Source organism: Pagrus major, chromosome 4 (assembly GCF_040436345.1).
Source record: "Pagrus major chromosome 4, Pma_NU_1.0".
Classification (NCBI taxonomy): domain Eukaryota; kingdom Metazoa; phylum Chordata; class Actinopteri; order Spariformes; family Sparidae; genus Pagrus; species Pagrus major.
Window position 1 is genome coordinate 19,677,254 of NC_133218.1, and position 19,898 is coordinate 19,697,151.

The 19,898-nt window shown below is 43.1% G+C and overlaps 1 protein-coding gene across 1 annotated transcript in view; it reads right to left on the reverse strand.

Annotated features, from left to right (window-relative positions):
- rasa3 (RAS p21 protein activator 3) overlaps positions 1 to 12,563 on the reverse strand; it is a 40,826-nt gene extending 28,263 nt beyond the window's left edge. The window contains exon 1 of the mRNA XM_073465231.1: positions 12,310 to 12,563. Coding sequence (XP_073321332.1) covers positions 12,310 to 12,364 — 55 coding nt within the window. The 5' untranslated portion in view covers positions 12,365 to 12,563. The remainder of the gene's footprint in view (positions 1 to 12,309) is intronic.
- Between the last annotated feature and the right edge of the window lie 7,335 nt (positions 12,564 to 19,898).

Here is a 19,898-nt window from a genome sequence, read left to right on the forward strand (position 1 = left end):
GTTTGGGTTTAGTATCCATGTTCTAGATGAACCCACTACACTGCATCTGCCCAGCTTTTACAGTTTGTCTTTAGGATCTGCATCTCATCACAGAAACAGGTTTTTACTTGAGACGGAAAAGTTGGTGTTGCAACAACGAATCGTACCATCGCCTTCAATGTTAGAAGGTGAGTAATCACATTACTCATGAAGCACTCACTAACATGCAATTACACTGTTTGGATAAAACCTGTGATGTATTTACACACTGGTGTGACTGTTCTGCTGCCATTTGCAGAGTGCAAACAATTCACAACAGTCTGAACGGTCAATATTTAAAGAGTACATGTGGGGATATTCTGTAGTTTTCTTACTGTCAACAAATACCATAAAACAATCAAAGCCAGGAGTGAGTTGATACTGCCACTGAAGTCAGCTGATGTGTTGGGTTATGTTTGATCACAACAAAGTCATACAGTAAGTTATCTGATCACAATCAAAGGGTGTTCAGAGTGCCGATCCTGGAAGGCTGAATGAAAAGCCGGCAGCAGTAGAGAGGCTGGAGACATGGACATAACTGGGCAATTTTTCAGACAGTCTCTCCGGGAAAGCATTTGTAGCGTTGCACTGGGCTATTCACACAAGTGACAGGAATAGTTGTGCGTAGATGGAAAAAGGGAGCGAGAGCGAAGTTGTCAGTTTTGCAAAGTTACAGAAATGGATGAAGACAGCCCGCCCTAATCCACTGTTGAGGGTGTGGATGGAGGAGGTTTCCAAAACGGAAGCACTGAAAATGCCAGACTTTTTTTTTCTGTTCGACCGTTATTAGAAAGTCTTCAAAGTGCAACTCGAGCGGCAGTTATAAAGGAGAGCCGGCATCTCTTCCTTTGGTCCATAACTCACCGCAGAGGATAAATATAAACCCACACTGAGACAAACTGAGGTGATTAAGTGCCCTCTGTGGGGTTTGTAATACAACACAGTGGTTCATGATTGCTTCTCTGGAGGCTGATTCATACAGAGCGTGGATCATTACACAACAATTCACAATAACAACATCCATTCACAAGTTAAACAGACACCTGAGCTGTGAAACACCACACACACTTCAGCGCTTCAATTTGTTGATACAGACCTCTGTCTGTGTTTGTGTGTGAGAGCAGAGCGATGACGTAAGTCTCTCTTATCTCTGTCTTTATCCCTTTACTTCCCACTGGTATTAGATCTCCCTCCCGTCTCCTCTCCTCTCTCGTTTATTCTCCCCCATTTATTTTATCTCCCTCTCGTAATCCTCCTAAGTCACCCCGCTCTCTGGAGTTCCCTCCAATCTCAGTTTTCCTCCGTCCTCATTCATGACCTGTGAGGTCCCCTGATGGGATTGCACCATCCGGGTCATCCAAGTACCCAAACCACCAGCTCTGTGTGTGAGTTTAATTACTCAACTTGCAATGTTAAAAACAAATCTCTGAGCCAAAAGCAGAGCTACTGTCTCTGAACAGAAAACATTTACAAATAAGGATGTGACCCAACTCTTCATTCCATGTTTATGTTCACATTTTAAGGCATCTACGTACGTCACATACTGCTGACCTTTCTCCAACCCCTCTTAGATTGATGACTGCATTTTTCCAGCAGCCAACGGTTTCAACTCTTGCCAATATGGCATGAAAGTCAACTTGCAGAGACTTGAAACTTGCTCGAGATACCCGATCCATCAAAACATCTAGTCATCTTCAAATTCACTTTGTTTTTTTTTATTTAATGTGTCGTCGGGAGGGTGAAAGTATCCTGCGTAGGTGGATCCAAGTGCAGACGTCAAGCCTGAGTCAAGCCAAACACCTGAGACTTACAGACCAGATATAAAGTATATACATCAAAGATGAGCTGATATTATAAGCCAGATTAGATAAATTGACAGATAAGTGACAAGAAACTGCAATGTAAGAATACCAAAGACATGTTTGCGGTAATTCACAGACAGTGTCAACTTACTGTACATAGCAAGTAAATATGGCCAGCCTGTCCACTGAATACAGAGAGAATAGACTGATAATAACCCTCTAGAAACTTCCTGTATGGTGGCAAACAAGTCACATCTGACGGTCTAAAATGCTCCAGGGTGCTTTGAAAATGATCATCTGATAATAAAATATATGCAATCAGTAGTCACAAGGCTAAGAGATGCAAAGCCACCTGTAGTGTCCCTAAAGCATCATCAGCCCAGTCATTACCACGGTTACAGATACGAGGGGACATCTTCCTGTGAAGGGGAGAAGGAAGCGCCGGGCAGTCGTCTTTCTGGATGAGGCGATCAGCGGCACTTTGAGGGTGGAGTGTACAAGTTTCAGTTTTGTGTGTTTATGTTCGATGCAGAGTGAGTTTGTCACAAAAGAAAGGATAAGCCTCTCCAGTAACCTGCCATTCAACACGTTAGATTAAAGACTTTATTACAAAACCAGCAGAGTCTGTAATCCTCTGCTTCAGACTGTCTCTCATTCTCCTTTACTTTCTTTTCTTCTTCTGCTCCATGTGCTGCCGTTTCCTCTTTTTCCCCCCTTTGTTTTTTTTTTGCTTTTCATTTTTGTAGGTGTCGTCTTGCATATTCGCTTTCGTTTTACTTTTTCAAAATTAGCTTTAACCCAATTTCACTTTCCTCTATTTCTGGTTGCTTCCCCTTTTTTCTCCATCTCTCCCTCTTCTACTTCCTCCAGAGGCACCCTCAACATTCAAATTGAGCAGAACATAAAAAACAAAAACAACAACAGCTTTCTCTTTTCATCAAGCACCACTGCAGCTGCCCTTGGAGAATATCTTGCCCTAGTATCTGAGCAAAACACACAGCGCAAAAAAGACGCACTCTTGGCACGCGTGTGCGACTGCTGTGTGGTGTGCACGCAAAACACGGGGGCGTCGAGCAGAATTGCACAGAAATAATGATGACAGGGGCGCCCCGAAGAGGGCGAGAGAGCGAACGGGGAGCTGATCAAAAAAGGTCAACTCTCCACCTCATCCGTGCAGCGGAGAGCAAAGAAAAGGAGGCAAAAGACGGAAGAAATGAGGAAGCACAGTGTAATGGATGCAGTGAATGTGTCGCTTTGTTCCTCTTCCTCCTCTGTCGACTCGCTTCAGTCGGCCACACTCGCGCGTACAGTAACAGAGGCTCCACTCGTTATTCTAATCTCCTCTGACATGAACACATTCGAGGATACACAGGCGTGAATGCTTTCAGCCACTGCGTGCTCGACTGGCAGGCCTGGGAAACGCAGGGTTTAAGGAGAGGAAGGAGGGGGAGTGTTTAGTGAGAAAAATACAAGCAGTGTGTATTCAATCAAGGGTGAGAGAGAGAGAGAGAGAGAGAGAGAGAGAGAGAGAGAGAGAGAGAGAGAGAGAGAGAAGTCAGTCAGATAGAAAACCCGAGAGTGGTTAGCTTTGGAGAAAGCTACAACAGGAAATGAGATGAGGAGAAAGGAATTTCAACTGGATCCAAGATGTAGTTTAAAAAGCAGCGAACAACCCAGTTACCCCTGAGTGTGACTGTGCGTGTGTGTGTGTGAGTGTGTTAGACAGCGCAAGACACACCGTGAGAATGGAAAGAAGAACTGAAACTTGTAAGGACACAATTTATTATCCCACAGTTAATACTCAGGTTCTTTGATGCTAAGTCGAGAATCAAAACAAGAATCGAGAACAGGGCTGTAAGTCATTAGTGTCTTTCTGAAAATGACAGAACATAGAAACACTGCACCCACACACACACACCCACACAGACACACACACACCAAGTCTTAAAGGGTTTCTCCTGTGATTTTGAGAGAAGAACAAAAAAAATCAATGCACCCGACGACGGGACAGCCTGACTTTTTGTCCTTGCTGTGGGCCGAACCCTGAGTCCTACGCTTCCCCTAATGCAAGTCATCAGTGTCTTTCGTTAGGGCCCAGACACACAGAACCGATAAAAACTAGCAGCAATGAAAGGCTACTGCTACTGCGTCTTTTTACAGCCATCAACTAGCTCAACCCTTCGGTACCTTCATAAGAGAAAAATACCTCTCCATACCCAGAGATGGCGTCAGTACGTAATCGGCAAAATCAAAAAGGGAAACCAGAAGACTCCAGACGGCGGATATGCAAACCGTTGTTATGATGAGGCAGCGTTTTTCACATCACTCTCGCTAATAAAAACTTTGTAAAAAGTTGCAAATAGCACTGGTGAAGAGGTAGAGGCAAAAAAATAAGGAGAAACCACTGGATGGGTGAAATCATGGGTACTACAGCGACAGACTGAAGGGGCTTCTCCTTTCTTTTCCCATTTCTCTCCTTGTGCACTAATTCACTAAACAGCCAATCATTGTGATTTCTGTCAAGGGCTTCCTCTGCCACTGATTCTACTTGCATGACTGACTGGCTGATAAGCCCCAATGGTGCGGGACACACTGCAAAACTGGGGCCACAAACGCTGACCGACTGGTGTGTCAGAGCCCTTAGGCCTCCGCTTCCTGGAAAACACTCACACGCCTATCAAACTCAGACCAATGCAATTTGAAGTAGTGGCCGCAAATGGAATTGCAGGTCATGTGATACCCAGTTTACCAAAAAGACATTTTCTTAAAGACAAATTTTTAAAAAACGCTTCAACGTGATTCTTTGCATTGTCAAATCTGAGCTATTAGTTCCAATAAAAGAGTCAGAATCTGCAAAAAGCCATGTAAATCAAAAAAAGTAAATTATTTTCAAGCCATTCATGTGTGAGGAGGTCCAGCAGCCCTCTCATTCATTTGAATGGAGCCAGTGTGTCAACACAGCAGGGTGCCAACACAAGTCTCAGGCAAATGAGTTAGACCAGGCTCAACATTTGCTGCAATGTGACGTCATCTGGCAAGACGCTGCGTTGGCTATTCAGACACATACAAATGCACAGTTGTAGTTGACTACTGTGTAACTTGCACACCACAATTCTACTGTTTGACAAAATGTATACTTGTTGCCGCCGTTATGAGTTCTCAGACGGGTAAAATTCTGTCTGTGAGCATTATAAATCGCTGTACAGTGTTTTAAAGGCATGCTATACGTGGACTGTTGATGCCTAGAAACACCCTCTTATATCCAGTACTTAATATTTCAGTGCTCCACAGCCCCAGTTTGTAACACAACTTTCCATTAAGATTTTCAAGACCAAACCCAGATCACCCTTAATAACAACACAGTGGGGGGTATTCCAGAGCCGCACAAAGCATGAGACAACAGTGATCTTTATGTGTAAAATTGTTGGAATGTCCCTTTAAAGCGCACCAGTCAAAACCACCAAACCATTAGTTCTACAATTACGTACAAATGGAAGCAAAAGAACAAAAGCAGGGTGTCGTCAAGAGGCTGAACTCACACACCGTCACCAGCAGGTAGCCACATTCACCACACGAACTCTCGCTCATCTCGAAACCACCGATCAACCTCCAAACCTCTAGTCTACCTCTCATGGTAGAAAGCAGAATGGAGGCCACACTGTTAAATCTTAAAAGTTGACTTTACTTGAAACTATCGGATTCCTTTGTCACTTTGCCAACATATTTAAAATATTATTAATGATTAATAATCGACTGTTAAGGCAGCCGACTATGAATGAAACAAATCGCTTAAAATTGGCCTCCTTGCTTGTGATATCTCTTATTCAACAGCTGGTTTAGTCAGTAGGCTGTTCCCAGCAGCAGTTATCTTCCTCTAAATGCAATGCTGCTTGTCACAAACTGTCCACCATGACAAATAAAGCCACACTGAAGCCAGCTGAGCTGTTCTCCGCTGAAGTTTCCACACGACCACAACGGTTGGGCAGCATGAGGAGGAACAGCTTGTAGAAAAAAAACAGGGAGTGTACAGTCAGAGTCTGGCCGTGCTGCTCACCGCAGTCTGTGTGATAAACCAGACTTCGGTTACTGATCAAACTGACTCTCTATCTGGAGCTAATGTTCAAACAGATTTGTTATTCTCAATGGAAAACTTGACTAAAACAAAAATACACGACCATAAAAAAAAGCATGCAAAAGGGCATGAGGCTGTGTCGGGAGTATCAGCTTCAAGATCTGCTCACATGTTAGAAACCAGAGTCAGAAACCTGGTATGTTCATTCAGGATGTGAGTGTCACGGTGGAGTTACAAGAGGAGGACACAGTTTAACCTCAACACTCCCTCCAGATTCCTCATCCATTTACTTAAGAGTAGTTTGTCTTTTCACTTCTTGAATTACACATGAAATGAGGACAACTCTCTGCACTGACAAACAGGCCTGGCATTCACAATGGTGAGAAGATACGATATCTTTTGCAAGCACAGGAAACAGCGCTGGTTGGGTGTTAGTCGTTGTATGTGGCAAGCTTGCTTGTGTTGCCAGAGAAGGAGTCGCACTGTTGCAAAACCTGATTAATTCAGCCTGTGAGCGTGTTTGAAGCTTTTTCACAGCATTGGAAACAATACGGTGACTCGAGTGCGTCTCGTCACTGTTGAATGTTTTCGTGCTAATGTCATTGTCGGCAGGTAGAGGTCGACTTCTCCCACGGGGCACCTGAAGGACATCCTGAAGGAGTGGCACTCACGGTGAGCCCTTTATTTACCCCTGCTGACCCTGCATGCTGGGCCTACGGTGACACTTCCTCACTGTTCCTAGTACTGTGTTCACAGAGGGCACATTACTGAGCGCTGCCCGGATTATTCCACCAGCCTGAAGCTGCCTGGACCGAAACACAGTCTGCGTCTAAACAGTCAACAAGCATGTTTACAGCAAACTACTTCCCAGAGAGCCGGCCTTCGAGGACAAAATGGAAAACTTCTCATACATTTTACTTAGCAGACTGAATGGGACTTGAACCCTTCACCTAAATAAGAGCGGGACTCCTCCACACAGCATTTTTCTTAAACCTCCCCTCCCTCTCCCCGTCACTCCATGTCTCCTATTCAGTCTGGGCAGGAGGAAGTTTGGGAACCTCTGTTGGCCAGCTGTCAAGGGAAGGAGGCGGTGGGGGGGTTAGGGTCTATCACTACAAACTTTTTACTCCCTGGCTCACCCAGCTCGAGCTGCTTCAACGCTTCCTTTACCACCTCAAACACAATATGTAATCTAGTGTTTTTTCCACTCGGCGTCAAGCTCTAGTTTCACTACATTCAAAATAACACTTGTGTTGTTATAACACTGTTAAATAGTAACAAAACGGTGCTGCAGCGACACTATAAAGCCTCAGAAGTGCAGGTCGAGCTCTACTCTCAGTCTAGTACAATAACCTCAAGGATCTGAACCTTTAACTTGGGAATAAACAGCAGATTGTAAATAAACAGAGACAATACTACGATCTGGCACAATCTGCTTGCAGATGCACCAAAACTACACAGACAATATTTGGTCATTCTGATTAAAATCATTCCCAGTTAAAGACTTGACACTGTTTACATGCAACAAAGAATTTAATTTGAACAGCTGTGCGACATGCGCAAAAGTGATGTGACGTCATGCATTCCTCTTATCTCTTCCGGCACGTGTTTGATCAGCTCCTTGTCCTGAAGGTGAATATCTATCGGCATTCATGTCTATGTCATTTAGTTTACATGAGACGGTTTTTATTTTGACTGGTTTATGAAAAGGTTAAAACTGCCCCTCTCTTGGGCCTGTTTATTCTGACTGTTTATATGGAGCATTTTTCTTCTGTTTGGGCTTTTAATCCAAGTGTCATCGGAATATTAAGCTCTGTTTAAGTGCAGCTACTGACAAATTTGTTTATTTCACTGTTTTATTCTATACCGTGTGACAGAATCACACTTTATAAACGATAAGTTCACCCCTAAATGAAAATTCAGTCATTATCTACTCATCCCCATGCTTATGGAAAGTCGGGTGAAGTTTCGTAGTCCACAAAACATTTCTGGAGCTTCACAGCAAAACCTCGGGCAGCATTCTCCAAAACAACCGAAGTAGAAGGGGACTTGTTTTAAAGTTAAAAAAAACAACATAAAATGGCTCCGTACAGCTCGTCCGGCGTAATTCAGGTGTCTGGAAGTCCTGAGATCCCCAACTGATTTGAAGAGATGTTATTTACACCCTTTTTAAAGCTGACCTGTCGCTGCCAGGCTAAAAGCGTCTGAAGTTGGTGCACGAGCTCAACAGTGTATCGAGGGTGTAAATAACGTCTTTTCAAATCAATTTGGGATCTCAGCGCTCCCATCATAATGACCGCTTTTTCATTTTTCGAGTGAACGTATCCTGTAACTCTAGCGAACGTCGATCAGTTGGAAAGTGTGAAACCAACACCAGGATGTAAAATTGGATGCGGCCTGTGCATTTGACTTTAATGTCTGTGGGTTTGAGCAAAGTTTGGCTGCACAGGATGGGTTTGTAATCACCGGCCTGCTGTCAGGTGGGTCCAAGATGTTAAAGTCATGTATTTGAACACATTTCTCTGAAGGGGTGTACAGTAATTCATGCCAAGATATGGTCCGATGTGTTTTCGGGCCAAGTTTCTAGCATTGACAGAGGAGTCAAATGCACATATGTTGTTGTTAATTAGTGCAAAGTCTCGACTCCAGCTGTGCCACTGAGCATTCCCTTCTCTCTGAGCTCTCGCAGAGACACAGTCGCTGACAGATGAAGCACAGCCTGCTCCTGTATGTGAGACACCACCTCTGTCCCTCGCTCTACGTCTCACTTCATCTGCTTTGCATTAGCTTGTTGCCATGCAGGAAAAAACACAATTCTTTTGTAGTCCTTTCCAGCCAATCAGGAAGTGAATTGGGGGTAGTTTCCTGTTTCCTGTGTTCCCCAGACAGCACGGACTTGGGCCCAGTAGCCCTGTTCGGTTTCCGAAACTCATGCGTTCCTCCAGGAAACTGAGCCGAGTCATCACCATAACAATAATAAGTCGTCCTCTCCCTCGCTCTTCTTGTGGCAGATATACAGCTCTGAGTCATCAGCCAGCAGCAGCCTCATGCCAAAGGACGAGACTTTGATGAAAACAATGTGATGCAAGGGTTACACAGACATTACTGGGAGAAGAGCCCCGCTGGGATCAGACTGACATGGAGTATGACTGCTGCTAGGTAACAAGACAGTGTAAACTCTACTGTCATCACAGAGGAACAAGCTCGGAGGAAACTCAAGAGTCCAAGCTTGGAAGTGACGACAACATAAATGTTCTTCACGAATGTCAGTAAATAACAAGTCATGACATCATTTTGCCGGTGGAGGAATGTAACAAAGCAAAGTGCTAATTCAGTGCTAGTTACTTGTACTTTACTTAGGCCCATTTGATGCCACTACTGCACTTTTTACAGCTGAAAGCTGTAACTTACATGTGACTACAGTTGCTACTAATGATTTTTTATATTGTCAATTTATCTGCGGACTATTTTTAGTTGGCTTGATTACTCAATTAGTCAAGAAAATGTCTGAAAATAGTGGAAAATGTCTGTCCCAGTGGATCTGAGAGCAGGGTCATGTCTTCAAATGTCTTGTTATGTCCAACCAGATAATCCAAAACCAAAAGATATTCAATTCAAAGCTAGGAAAGGCTGAAAATCTTGATATTTAAGAGGCTGAAAACAGCAATTTTGCTTGAAAAATGACCTAATCAAATCTTTGTTTTTTTGCCTGTGTTTGTTGGTTGGTTTGTCAGCAGGATTACACGAAAACTACTGAACGGATTTCCCCGAAACTTGGATTGAGGGTCGGTCTCAGCCCAGAATCAACTCCATTAACTTTTGGTGTGGATCCAGATGAAGGGACAGACTTTTTTTCTCACTTTCTTTAAGTTTTCTCACATATTTGTACATATTTTATCATATAAATAACTTCTGCCACTGGGGGGCTCTCTATCAACACAAAACAAAAGATGTTTGCTGCGTGGCGGACCGGGCGGAGCCGGCTAGAGAGTCGATATTAGAGCCAGACCCTCTGGAAAATAAACACCTGGAGTCTCTTCGTATTCTGCTCTGATCTGGAACCGTTTACCGATGGGAGGAGAGCTCAGAGATTCATTTTAACTTCTGGGATTAAAAAATGGTTTTATCTTCACTCCTGTTTATCAACCTGACTGCAGCAGCAAACCATGGTGCACACATTTTCCCAGATGAGGTCATGCTTTAAAGTTTTATTCGCCTTAAATGTACCATTACTTTGAGTAAACTTGTGGATTTCTCTGGGTTTGAACATTGTTGGAAACATTTGGGGTAATGTAAGTACACAACTTAAAAAGTTACATAGCAAAGATCTTGTCTTTTGTAGACATTTTAATGCAGAATTCATATACATTGTACTTTTAAAGGAAGTTTGGGCCTTGGCGGAGGTATGCGCTATATTATTATAGCGGATTATTGACTGGACAATTGGCTTCTCTCACAATAGAAGCAACTCTTCTAATTAAAATACAAAATATGGTTTGACATGCAAAGTAAGTCACAAAAGTAAAATGCTGCTTACACATTATTATTAGTATTAATTCAGTAATACATAATATTATAGTATTTAACTCTCACGGTGGCATTTTTCATGGACTGACATTCACTTTCGATACTTTAAGTACATTTTAGTCAAGATACTTCTGCACTTTAACTTAAGTAACATTTTAAATACTGGACTTTTAACTTGTCGCAGAGTATTTGAGAGTATCGTGTTGCTCATTTTCCTTACAGGAAGAAAAGGACCTGAAACTTCCTCCACCCCTGCACTGTACTAGTGTGATTACTAAGCGGTTTGTGTCGAGGAAAGACTTTTGTGAGAGCAGGAGATCGTCCAGTCACTCAGTTTTCATTCACAGGAACTCGACGCTGCTGGATGACTGAACACTCATTCAGAAAGTGCAGCAATCTAACGAGGCCTTTGTAATCTAACATTACAACTCTCCCCGGAGTTACGGCCAATTTTAACAGCAGGTAAGGAGCTTAAAAATACAGCCTGACTCTGCATCAGCTCAGCTGAAGAAAGTCCCACCAGCGTGTTTTCATCTAATGCTGGCTGGCATCGTCACACAGCCCCACAGCTTGTTGGTGTGTTTGTTGTCATGTTTTTTCCCCTCTGCTCATCCCTTCTGTCGCATGTTTGTAGTCAAAACAAACCGGACAGCTCAGCCAGGATGAATCGGGGCGCCAGATGTCAGTGAAAACGAGAGGAGATGGTCCCAAACGCCCAGTAGTGACTGGAGATAACAGTTAGAGCACGCAGAGGAAATGATTGTTTGCTCTGAATGTTTTGATGTTACAGCAGAAAGATTATTGAGCATGCCAGACTGCAGCATTTTAGACTTCCTCCCCTAACACTGTAATGTTCACTATAATTACAGAATCAATTGGTCAAATGATCGATTAGCCAATTCCTCCTCTAAAACATGAAGATTTGCAGCTTTTGTTGGTTTTATGTCACCAAACTCATCAAGAAAACAATCTTCAGACTAATCATTAATAAAAACAACCCCTAACTTCACTTTCGTACATTCAAAAGAAAGCTTAATGACTCTGTATTTCTTTCCTGCTGGTTTAATACGACCAGTATCTCTTCCCCAAAGTAATCTTATCACAATTATTAGTTTTTTTATTAGCCTAGTTCATGATATACATGTGGTTAGGTCCACTTTCCCTCATTTAATCACCACAGACTTACGCAGGATCAGGGAAATTAACTTCTTGTACAGTGAACTGCAACAACACTGTTCCTCTGCACTAAATCCTCCACTGCAAACTGTACCCAGCCTCCTCATGGCTTCATTCACAAGATATGCATTCGCCACATGCCTCCTACAAACCAAGAGTACCCACTGGAGACCAGCTAGATATCTAAATATAGAAATCTGGGCTAACAATCAATAGCTAGACAGTTAAGCATGAAGCTGTTGGGGGGGTTGTGGGGCAGAGAGAGAGGAGAGGAGGGGGGGTTGCAATAACATGAATGGGTGTCTGTAGATAAGGTGTAATAAAGGTTTATTTCAGCTGAAATGTCCAGAAAAAGCATCTGGATCCGCGCAGCTGTGGAGGCTTTATGTCGCCTGTTCAGATCAGCTCAGCTCTCCGTATGTACAGACCCCCAACACTGGTTTCTCATGCCAGCTGCCAAATTCCCATAATTTCCCACAAGGCTTTGAATCTCTCGATTTTTTCCCCCCTCCACATTTGGAAATGTTGGATTTTACAGTGTGTGCTGAGAGGAAAGCGTGTGATTTGAATCCCAATAACAGCAGGAACAAGACAGATCAGTCCCCCTCCAGCCTCCAGCCTCCAGCCTCACTGCCTGCCTGCCTGCCTGGCCCGTTAATATGGAGCCATCCATTGAGGCGCTCAGACTGGGGGTAGGGATTTTTCTTCTCTTACCTATTTTTATTTTAACGCTCTGGAAAACCCGGAGACCTTCCTCTTCTACCGCCATGCTCTCTTTCCCTTTTGACGACTAGATGAAGACAGTCGTCCGCGGTGCTCGGTTCTGGCCTCTCCAGCGCGCGGATAATCCAGGGGTTTTGCACATCTATGCTCTCCGGACAGCGATCATACTCCGGCCCGACCACTGCTCTGCTGCTGGCTGGTTGAGAACAAGCGGGCAGATACAGCTCCAGCCCCGCAGCAGCAGCAGCGGCAGCGGCGGCGGCGCCAGAGGAGGTGTGGCCCCGCACAACACCGCCCACACATGGATGTATGGAGGGTGATCCGTGCCACGAAGCAGGGGGACAGGAAGTGCTAAATACACATGGGCATTATAATAATAACAACAGTAATAATAATAATTGTTGTTATTGTTTATTATTATTATTATTATCATCATTATTATTAAACAAGGCCCTTCAGGTTTCCTTCATGGGACCTTATTTCAGTAAAACTTTGTATGGTAGTGAATGAAGAGGGACAAATATTTTTTTTTTGATCAAGGACGATCTTGTGGAGGGGCGGCATGAACGCCCGCAAAAAAAAAGACAGTCGCCCACAGTAACCGGCTCTGTAGCAGCCGCCTCTGGGCTTATCTCATCTCGGCGGATCAACCACGGTGCCGACCCGTACCGGCTGCCTTAAATTTGTTTCATTTCCTCCGGTTTTTGTATTGCTCATTTACACGTCAAGTCAATGATGTCATGTTGCCGTGTGGGGAGTGGGCGGCAGGGCGCCCTCTGTTTTGTTAAGGTGCATCTGCTGCGGAGAAAGTCTCACATACAGAGGTTGTGGGGGAAGGGGGAGGGGGGCGAGGGATAGGTTCACCTCTGGACCTCAGCTGTCCTTACTGGTGCGGGGGAGCGGTGAAGCAGGGGATTCAGAATCAGAATTCCTTTATTAGTCTCGCAAACGGGGAAATTTGTGCGTCACAGCAGCCAAAGGACAGTTCAATATAACCCTAAGCAATACTAATAGTAAAAAAGAAGAAATAAGAAATAGAAATAGAAATGATATACATAATATGAACAAATATAAACAGTGTAATTATAGACAGTGTGGGCAGTGTATTGTTATTAATAAATAATAAATATGAGTATGAGTATGGTTGGCCCAGTTAGTGCAAACCAAAATGAGAAATGAGTTATGTATACATTCATATTGGATTCATCTAATTGTGCACAACTAACGCAATTAGTAGGCTAAAGTCAATTTTTTTCGCCCAGGGCGTCATGAAGCTAGAACCGCCACTGCGCAGGACTGAATGATTGTACCCTTTCCAACTAAAGCCAAAAGCCAGATGTTAGTGGGGTTATTCCAGTGCTAAAGGGGTAGTATTTATTGGCTCTGATCAGCTTTGATGAGATGTGACACCCCGCTGAATACAATAAGTTCCACCACTTTTCTGGCAAAAAAAACAGAAAGGCAAACTCATGTAATGGCAATGGGAAAAGAGTCAACAGCCTGTTTTTAGTCAGTTTATCATGCTTAATAATAATAATAAACCTGCATTAATTTTGGTGTAAAAATCACCAAAACCCCTTAAAAATAGCAGCAATAGTGTTGTGGATGCTGCTACTCTGTGGCATTAATCACACCTCAGATCACACTTCAACGTTCCTGCTCCCTTTGGCATTAATCACCTCTCATACAGCTTCAGCCATGAGGACTGCTGGACTGTGAATTGACAAGATCTGGCTCATAATGTTGAATGAATAAAAAAATATAATTGTAGCAGCTGGCAGAGCTACCTCACTGTGATCCTATACATCAGCATTTTATTGGTACCCGCCCTCTCTGAGAATTGGTGATACATCATCTGTGTCTGTCCACTGAGTGTGTGTGTGTGTGTGTGTGTGTCCCTCCCCCTCTATGGGCCCCACATGCAGCAGCAGCAGCAGCAGCATGGGCCTGACTCAACTGGATCTCCACAGATTGTTTGCTACATCACTGCAGATGCAAAAAGCAGCAAAGCAGCTTTATACTGTTATTTCACAGGGAGAGTGCACAGGCATCAGCTTTGGCCTCCGGAGCCGACACTGAAGTGATCACCATTTTTCATGGAGCAAAATGTAAATTTAGGTTGAGTCAGGGAAATTTTTAAAAGGACACAAAGTTGCTCACTGCTTAAACTTTAACATCGACCAGACATTAGCGAGTGACTGTTGGTAACTTTAAAAGACGATTTATTAAGTCAAGTGTTAAGTTTCAAGCAACCGAAATTTCCTCTATATACAGTGTACATTAAAGGAGACCTATTATACTTTTCATTTCTTTCCTTTCCTTCAAAACAACGAAAAAGCATAACATTTCTCCTTTAATGGTTCTGGCGCATGTTAAAGATCTTGAAAGTTAAAAAGGTCAAAGTCCGCACCAGCAGCAGCTCCTCTCTCCCACAGAAAACATCGCTCCTGAAACGCCTCGTCAGTCAAGAATTGATTTAATAGGGCTACTTTGTTGTTAGTGGTGCTGGCTCAGGCGTGTGTGAGCTGACCAATCAGAGCAGACTGGGTATTCAGGAGGTTTGGCCTTAAAGAGACAGGAGCTCAAACAGAGCGTTTCAGACAGAGGGAGAATACAGAGCTGCAGCACTGGATGCTATGAGACAACTGATGTGTTTTTTGAGCACTAAAGCATTTAAACCTATTCTTGTTACATCACCTTCCATTAGTGAGTGACTTTAGTAACTTTAAAAGAGGATTGGTTTGGTTGTGTGTTACGTTTGAAATAGCCTCAATTCCCTACATAAAGAGTGTACATTAACATTACATTATACATTCATTATTTTTGTTATCTATTCTGTTTCTGTTCATGAGGAAACATTCAGTGCGCACATATTCCCCAAATATAATAAAAAATGCCATGAATGTACCTGAATCACCACCAAACTATAGTGACAGATGGAGAAGGGGAGCTAATTAAAACATGGAAAGAATAACCTGGAAACAACAATCAGCCTGGAGAGAATAAGTGGTCCCTGTTTTCCTGTTGACACTGATCTTGGGCCAAATCTAACAGATGGAAGAATAGACAAGGTGCTGGCCTGCTGCGCAGAGGGAGGGATGTCTGGACAGGATTTAAGATCCATTCAGGTGAAAGGCACAGGGTCATCATCGGCTTGAGCCTATTGGGCCACGCCTCTGAGATCACTATGACCACATTCCTCAAAATAGCCCGACTGGTCTGGAGCACTCTGCAAACCCAGCTGGCCGAGCCCAACCCAGCAGAGATGTGGGACTGCAGAACAGTCAGGCAGTCTCTCGAACAGGAATGACGGTTAGCTGCTTCTGCTGCCGGCCAAAGTGTCAGGATTAGCTGTGACTCCTTTAACACAGCTCTAAATCTAATTAGGCTATATGTCTCATCGCTACAGTTAGCCTGTTAGTTCCACCTCAACAGCAACATTACTACATACCCTTTGAGTTCTTCCATTTTATGCTACTTGTACTTCTACTCCAGTACATTTCAGAGGAAAGTATTCAGACTTTTTACTGCACTACATCATTTGACAGCCTCAGTTTCTAGTTAATTAGCAGATTCAGTTCAACAGTGATGGAAAGTAACTTAACTACATTTACAAAAGTCCCATACGTAAAATTAAAACTATGTACACTTTGTTTTTTGGCTTCCGATGCCAGACAAAAAGCAGTTGAGGCCAAAGAGACATTTCCCCTGTAAACTTCACACATGAAGTCAAGGGAAGTCGATTTTTTAGATGGCCAAAAGTCACAAATCACAATGCCTCAGGGGGCTTTACAATCTGTACAGTGTAGGACATCCTCTGTCCTTAGATCCTCGATTCAAGTGAGGGAAAAAACAAAACCCTTTGTAGCAGGGGGAAAAAAACATGGAAGGAACCTCAGGAAGAGCCACAGAGGAGGGACCCCTCTCTCAGACAAAACCAGACCAGCAAAATCACAGAGTATACTGGTGACAATAACAAAATATCTGATACAAGTAGATTATATTGTAAAATATATGTGAAGAGTGTGGATCCAGGACGACTGAGCAGGCCGAGGTATCGCCAAGGGGTGCCCGAGTCACACGACCTTCTCTCCACTGTGGTGACCTTAAACAGGACAGGCCACACAAGACAATTACAAAAAAACACATCAGAATTTCTACAGATTTCGATTTTTAAAAGAGTAATTTTAAATACGAGAGAAAGTACAAACAATGAAGACAGATTTGTGCAGCAGAGCTTTGTTTTTTCTCCTCTCCACTCCCATTAATCATCTCACATTTATCTAGTTAGCCTGAGGATGGGCCCCACCTCTAGGATGAAAGCCAGTAGCTACTGGACTAAACTACCTAACTGTATATAAAATACTCAACCAGCTACAGCACTAAAATGTTGCCGCCAGTGCAGACGATAAATGCAAATCATAGATTAGGAGCCTCCTAATCAGCGAACTCGTCCCATTCGATCAGTGGCACCTGATCCACCTACAAAAAGCCCTTCTTCCACCTTCCACACCCTCTCTCAGCCAGCAGACTCTGCAGAGGCAGTTGAATGATTAATTTGGTTTATCTAACTTAGCTTTCTTCCTTCATGTGGCTTGCCTTGAGCCAGGCTTGTAATGGGATTACTTTAGAATAAACCACCCAACAGTATCTAAAGTAGCTCACATTAGCCTCGCCTTTACAAGCTGCAACATAAAAGTGATACTTACACATTGATGCGTCCGTGATTACGGGATAATCCAATAATAATATGGGTGAGCACTTTTACTCTCAGTACTTTAAGTATGTATTGATGCTCACATTTTATGTAAGTACATTTTGAATGAATGCCTTGTATGTGTATTGACTTAGGTAAAACATCTAAGTACTTTCTCCACCACTGACTGAATGAGCGTATTGTGCCTGTGGTGCATATTGGTGACGCTGTTAACAAGAGGGAGCCTTTGACTATCTCCTTTAAATCTATTTTCATAGATAATAACCATGGTATTACCCGTGTTGTATAAATAGCTCTCTAGATGAGTTTATTTGGAAGGAAAACATGGTGATAGCGGCGTGGACAACAATAATAATGTAGGCCCTTTATGTTGGCCATATCCTGCCAGCTGCATGTTTGTGCAAGATGGGAAAGTGTCTCTGAATTCATTTAAAGTTGATTTAGCTCAGGAGGCACATTGAGAACTCTCCTCCGGACTGAAACTTTGCATGTAACACCATTCAAATCGCCATAACGTGAGAGTACAATGCAAGAGTCAAGGGTTGCCTCTATCGTGACACACCAACCAAAGTAGTGTCATATCTGCAAGCAGACACGGGAGGAGGAGAACACGGCTTCTGCAGCTGAATGCATCGCATAGGGAAATAATGCTTTAAAGACGTTTATGAAAGGCATTTATTTCAGTTAAGCTAAAGTGGCTACGCCCTGTGGTAAACCACAAGCCTCCGTGTGAGCGTGTGTGTCTGTGTGTGTGTAACTGTGGCATCAAACAAAGAAACAGAGAAGCCCCTCATATTTCGAAGGTTATCTCAAGCAAAGAAGTGAACAAGCATGTCAAAGTATGTGTCCGAGTGTGAGCATGGAGGCGAACAAAGTGTGTGCATATGTTTGTGTGTGCGTTTGTGAGAATGCAGAGCCAGAAAGAGGAAGAGTAGGCAGATGCTGATTCTAAGCAGATTAGCGAAAAGGATGCGCACTGTTGTTTTATTACTCACAAGCCAACCACCAGTGCGGGGTTTGAGGGCGTTGGCAGACTTTAAATAACTGTTGACTTACATACATAATAACTAACCCTCCCTCTGTGGCTTGTGTGTTTTTTCATAATACAAGCACACACCGTTACGCACAGTGCATACGTGTGGGGATAAAGCAGGACTATACGTGAGATACAGAGAGTACCGAGTTGAACAGATGGCGACTGACATGTGCAAAGTTAATCCTGGTATTATGGAAAAAAAACAAAGGAAATCTCTATGAATAGAGCATGAATCAAATCTTACAGGAATGCATGTGGAAAAACAAAACTCCAGTACAACTTTAATTTAACGTCTCTGGCTGCACAGTCATCTTCAATATATCCAGCTCACATAAGCAGAACATCCACGTTGATCAGATTTGTTGTTTTTGATTTGATTGTTTCCACCCTCCTCCGCTCTCAACGCTGCATCTGTGGGAAATAAAAACAAAACAAAAAAGCAGAAATCCTGCTGTAGATGTAGAAGCGGGGTCACAGAAAAACTACTGAGCAACACATGCAGACATGTTGATAATCCTGTTTTATGCAACCAAACGTTTATCCAGACTTTTGTTCATCTGCCACAGTCTCACGGGCGATCTGTAGTAGATAATAATAGAAAGAAGGAAGTGAACACGAAGCAGCGGGGCTATATATATGTGTGTCCTAAACAGATTTGACCCGAGACACAGGTCAGCTAAGCAACTGCTTCAGTGAATTACACGATGAATATGTCTCTCAAAAATGTAAACCTTCTTGACACCAAGAAAACATCTGTGTTTATGTTTGCTTGCTCCATTATCCAGAGAGTTCGGAGGGTTTTATGAGCCTGAGAGGCATCGTCTCATGTCAAGGAGGAGTTTGTACTCACTGAAAGCCTTAAAAATCTTAAAAGTATATAAGATTTTACACTGAAGCACAAGCAGATGATAAATTGACTTATCATTATTTAATTTACTTACAACTTTTTACACAAATGTCCATAATGTTGTCTCTAACTACACTACAAATTAATTCATTTTGAGCAGCAGCTTGTCCAAACTTTGTCATGAATGACTTCTGGGTCGGGCCTTAAGAGCAAACAACACAGTTATAAGCAGTCAGACTGCCACAATCACACAACTATCAGTACTATAGCAACACCTAGTGTTCACGGATCAGCCAGTGAGCACAGCAACAAGATTCACAGCAGTGGTGTTCAAGTGTTTTGCTCTCAAGGCACACCTGTATTCAAATCTGCGCAAAACAGCCTCTTTAACAGGTGTTATCTAATAACTCTGTACACATTTATTTGTATCTACTAATGCCAAAAGATAAATGAGAAACAGCTATGTTCCTCGTGAAATATTTGATTCATTTTCAGCTCAGAGAAGCAAGAAAAGGTAGGTGTGAATGTGTGTGTTGGGGAACAATAAGGGGGAGTGGTAGCAGCTGATGCTTCTGACAGTCCTGAGAGTTCATCAGCCGGTGAAGTGATCACCTGAGTGTGCTACATGCACATCAAGAACTAGAGATGAGCAAACGCTGCCCTCTAAGGCTTTGATCGTGAGATAAGCAGATTGGATTTACCGACCCAAAAGTCTACCGATGATCCTCCGAGCTGCTAATTCACTGTTTCACTCATGAAATTCAAAGACAGCCTGCTGACAGCTCGTGTGATCATTAAACAAAAACACCATGCAAATTGTGTGACATCCAGAGACGTTGTCGAACATGTGAGTCTAGTCTGTCGGACTCATCGATCCTTTATCTGAAAGTTTATGCAAGTGAGAGTAGCCCATAGCTCTGAAACCAAACAAGCTGTTCACGCCCATACCTGACCCCCTAAAGTAGACTTGTGGCCCCTGG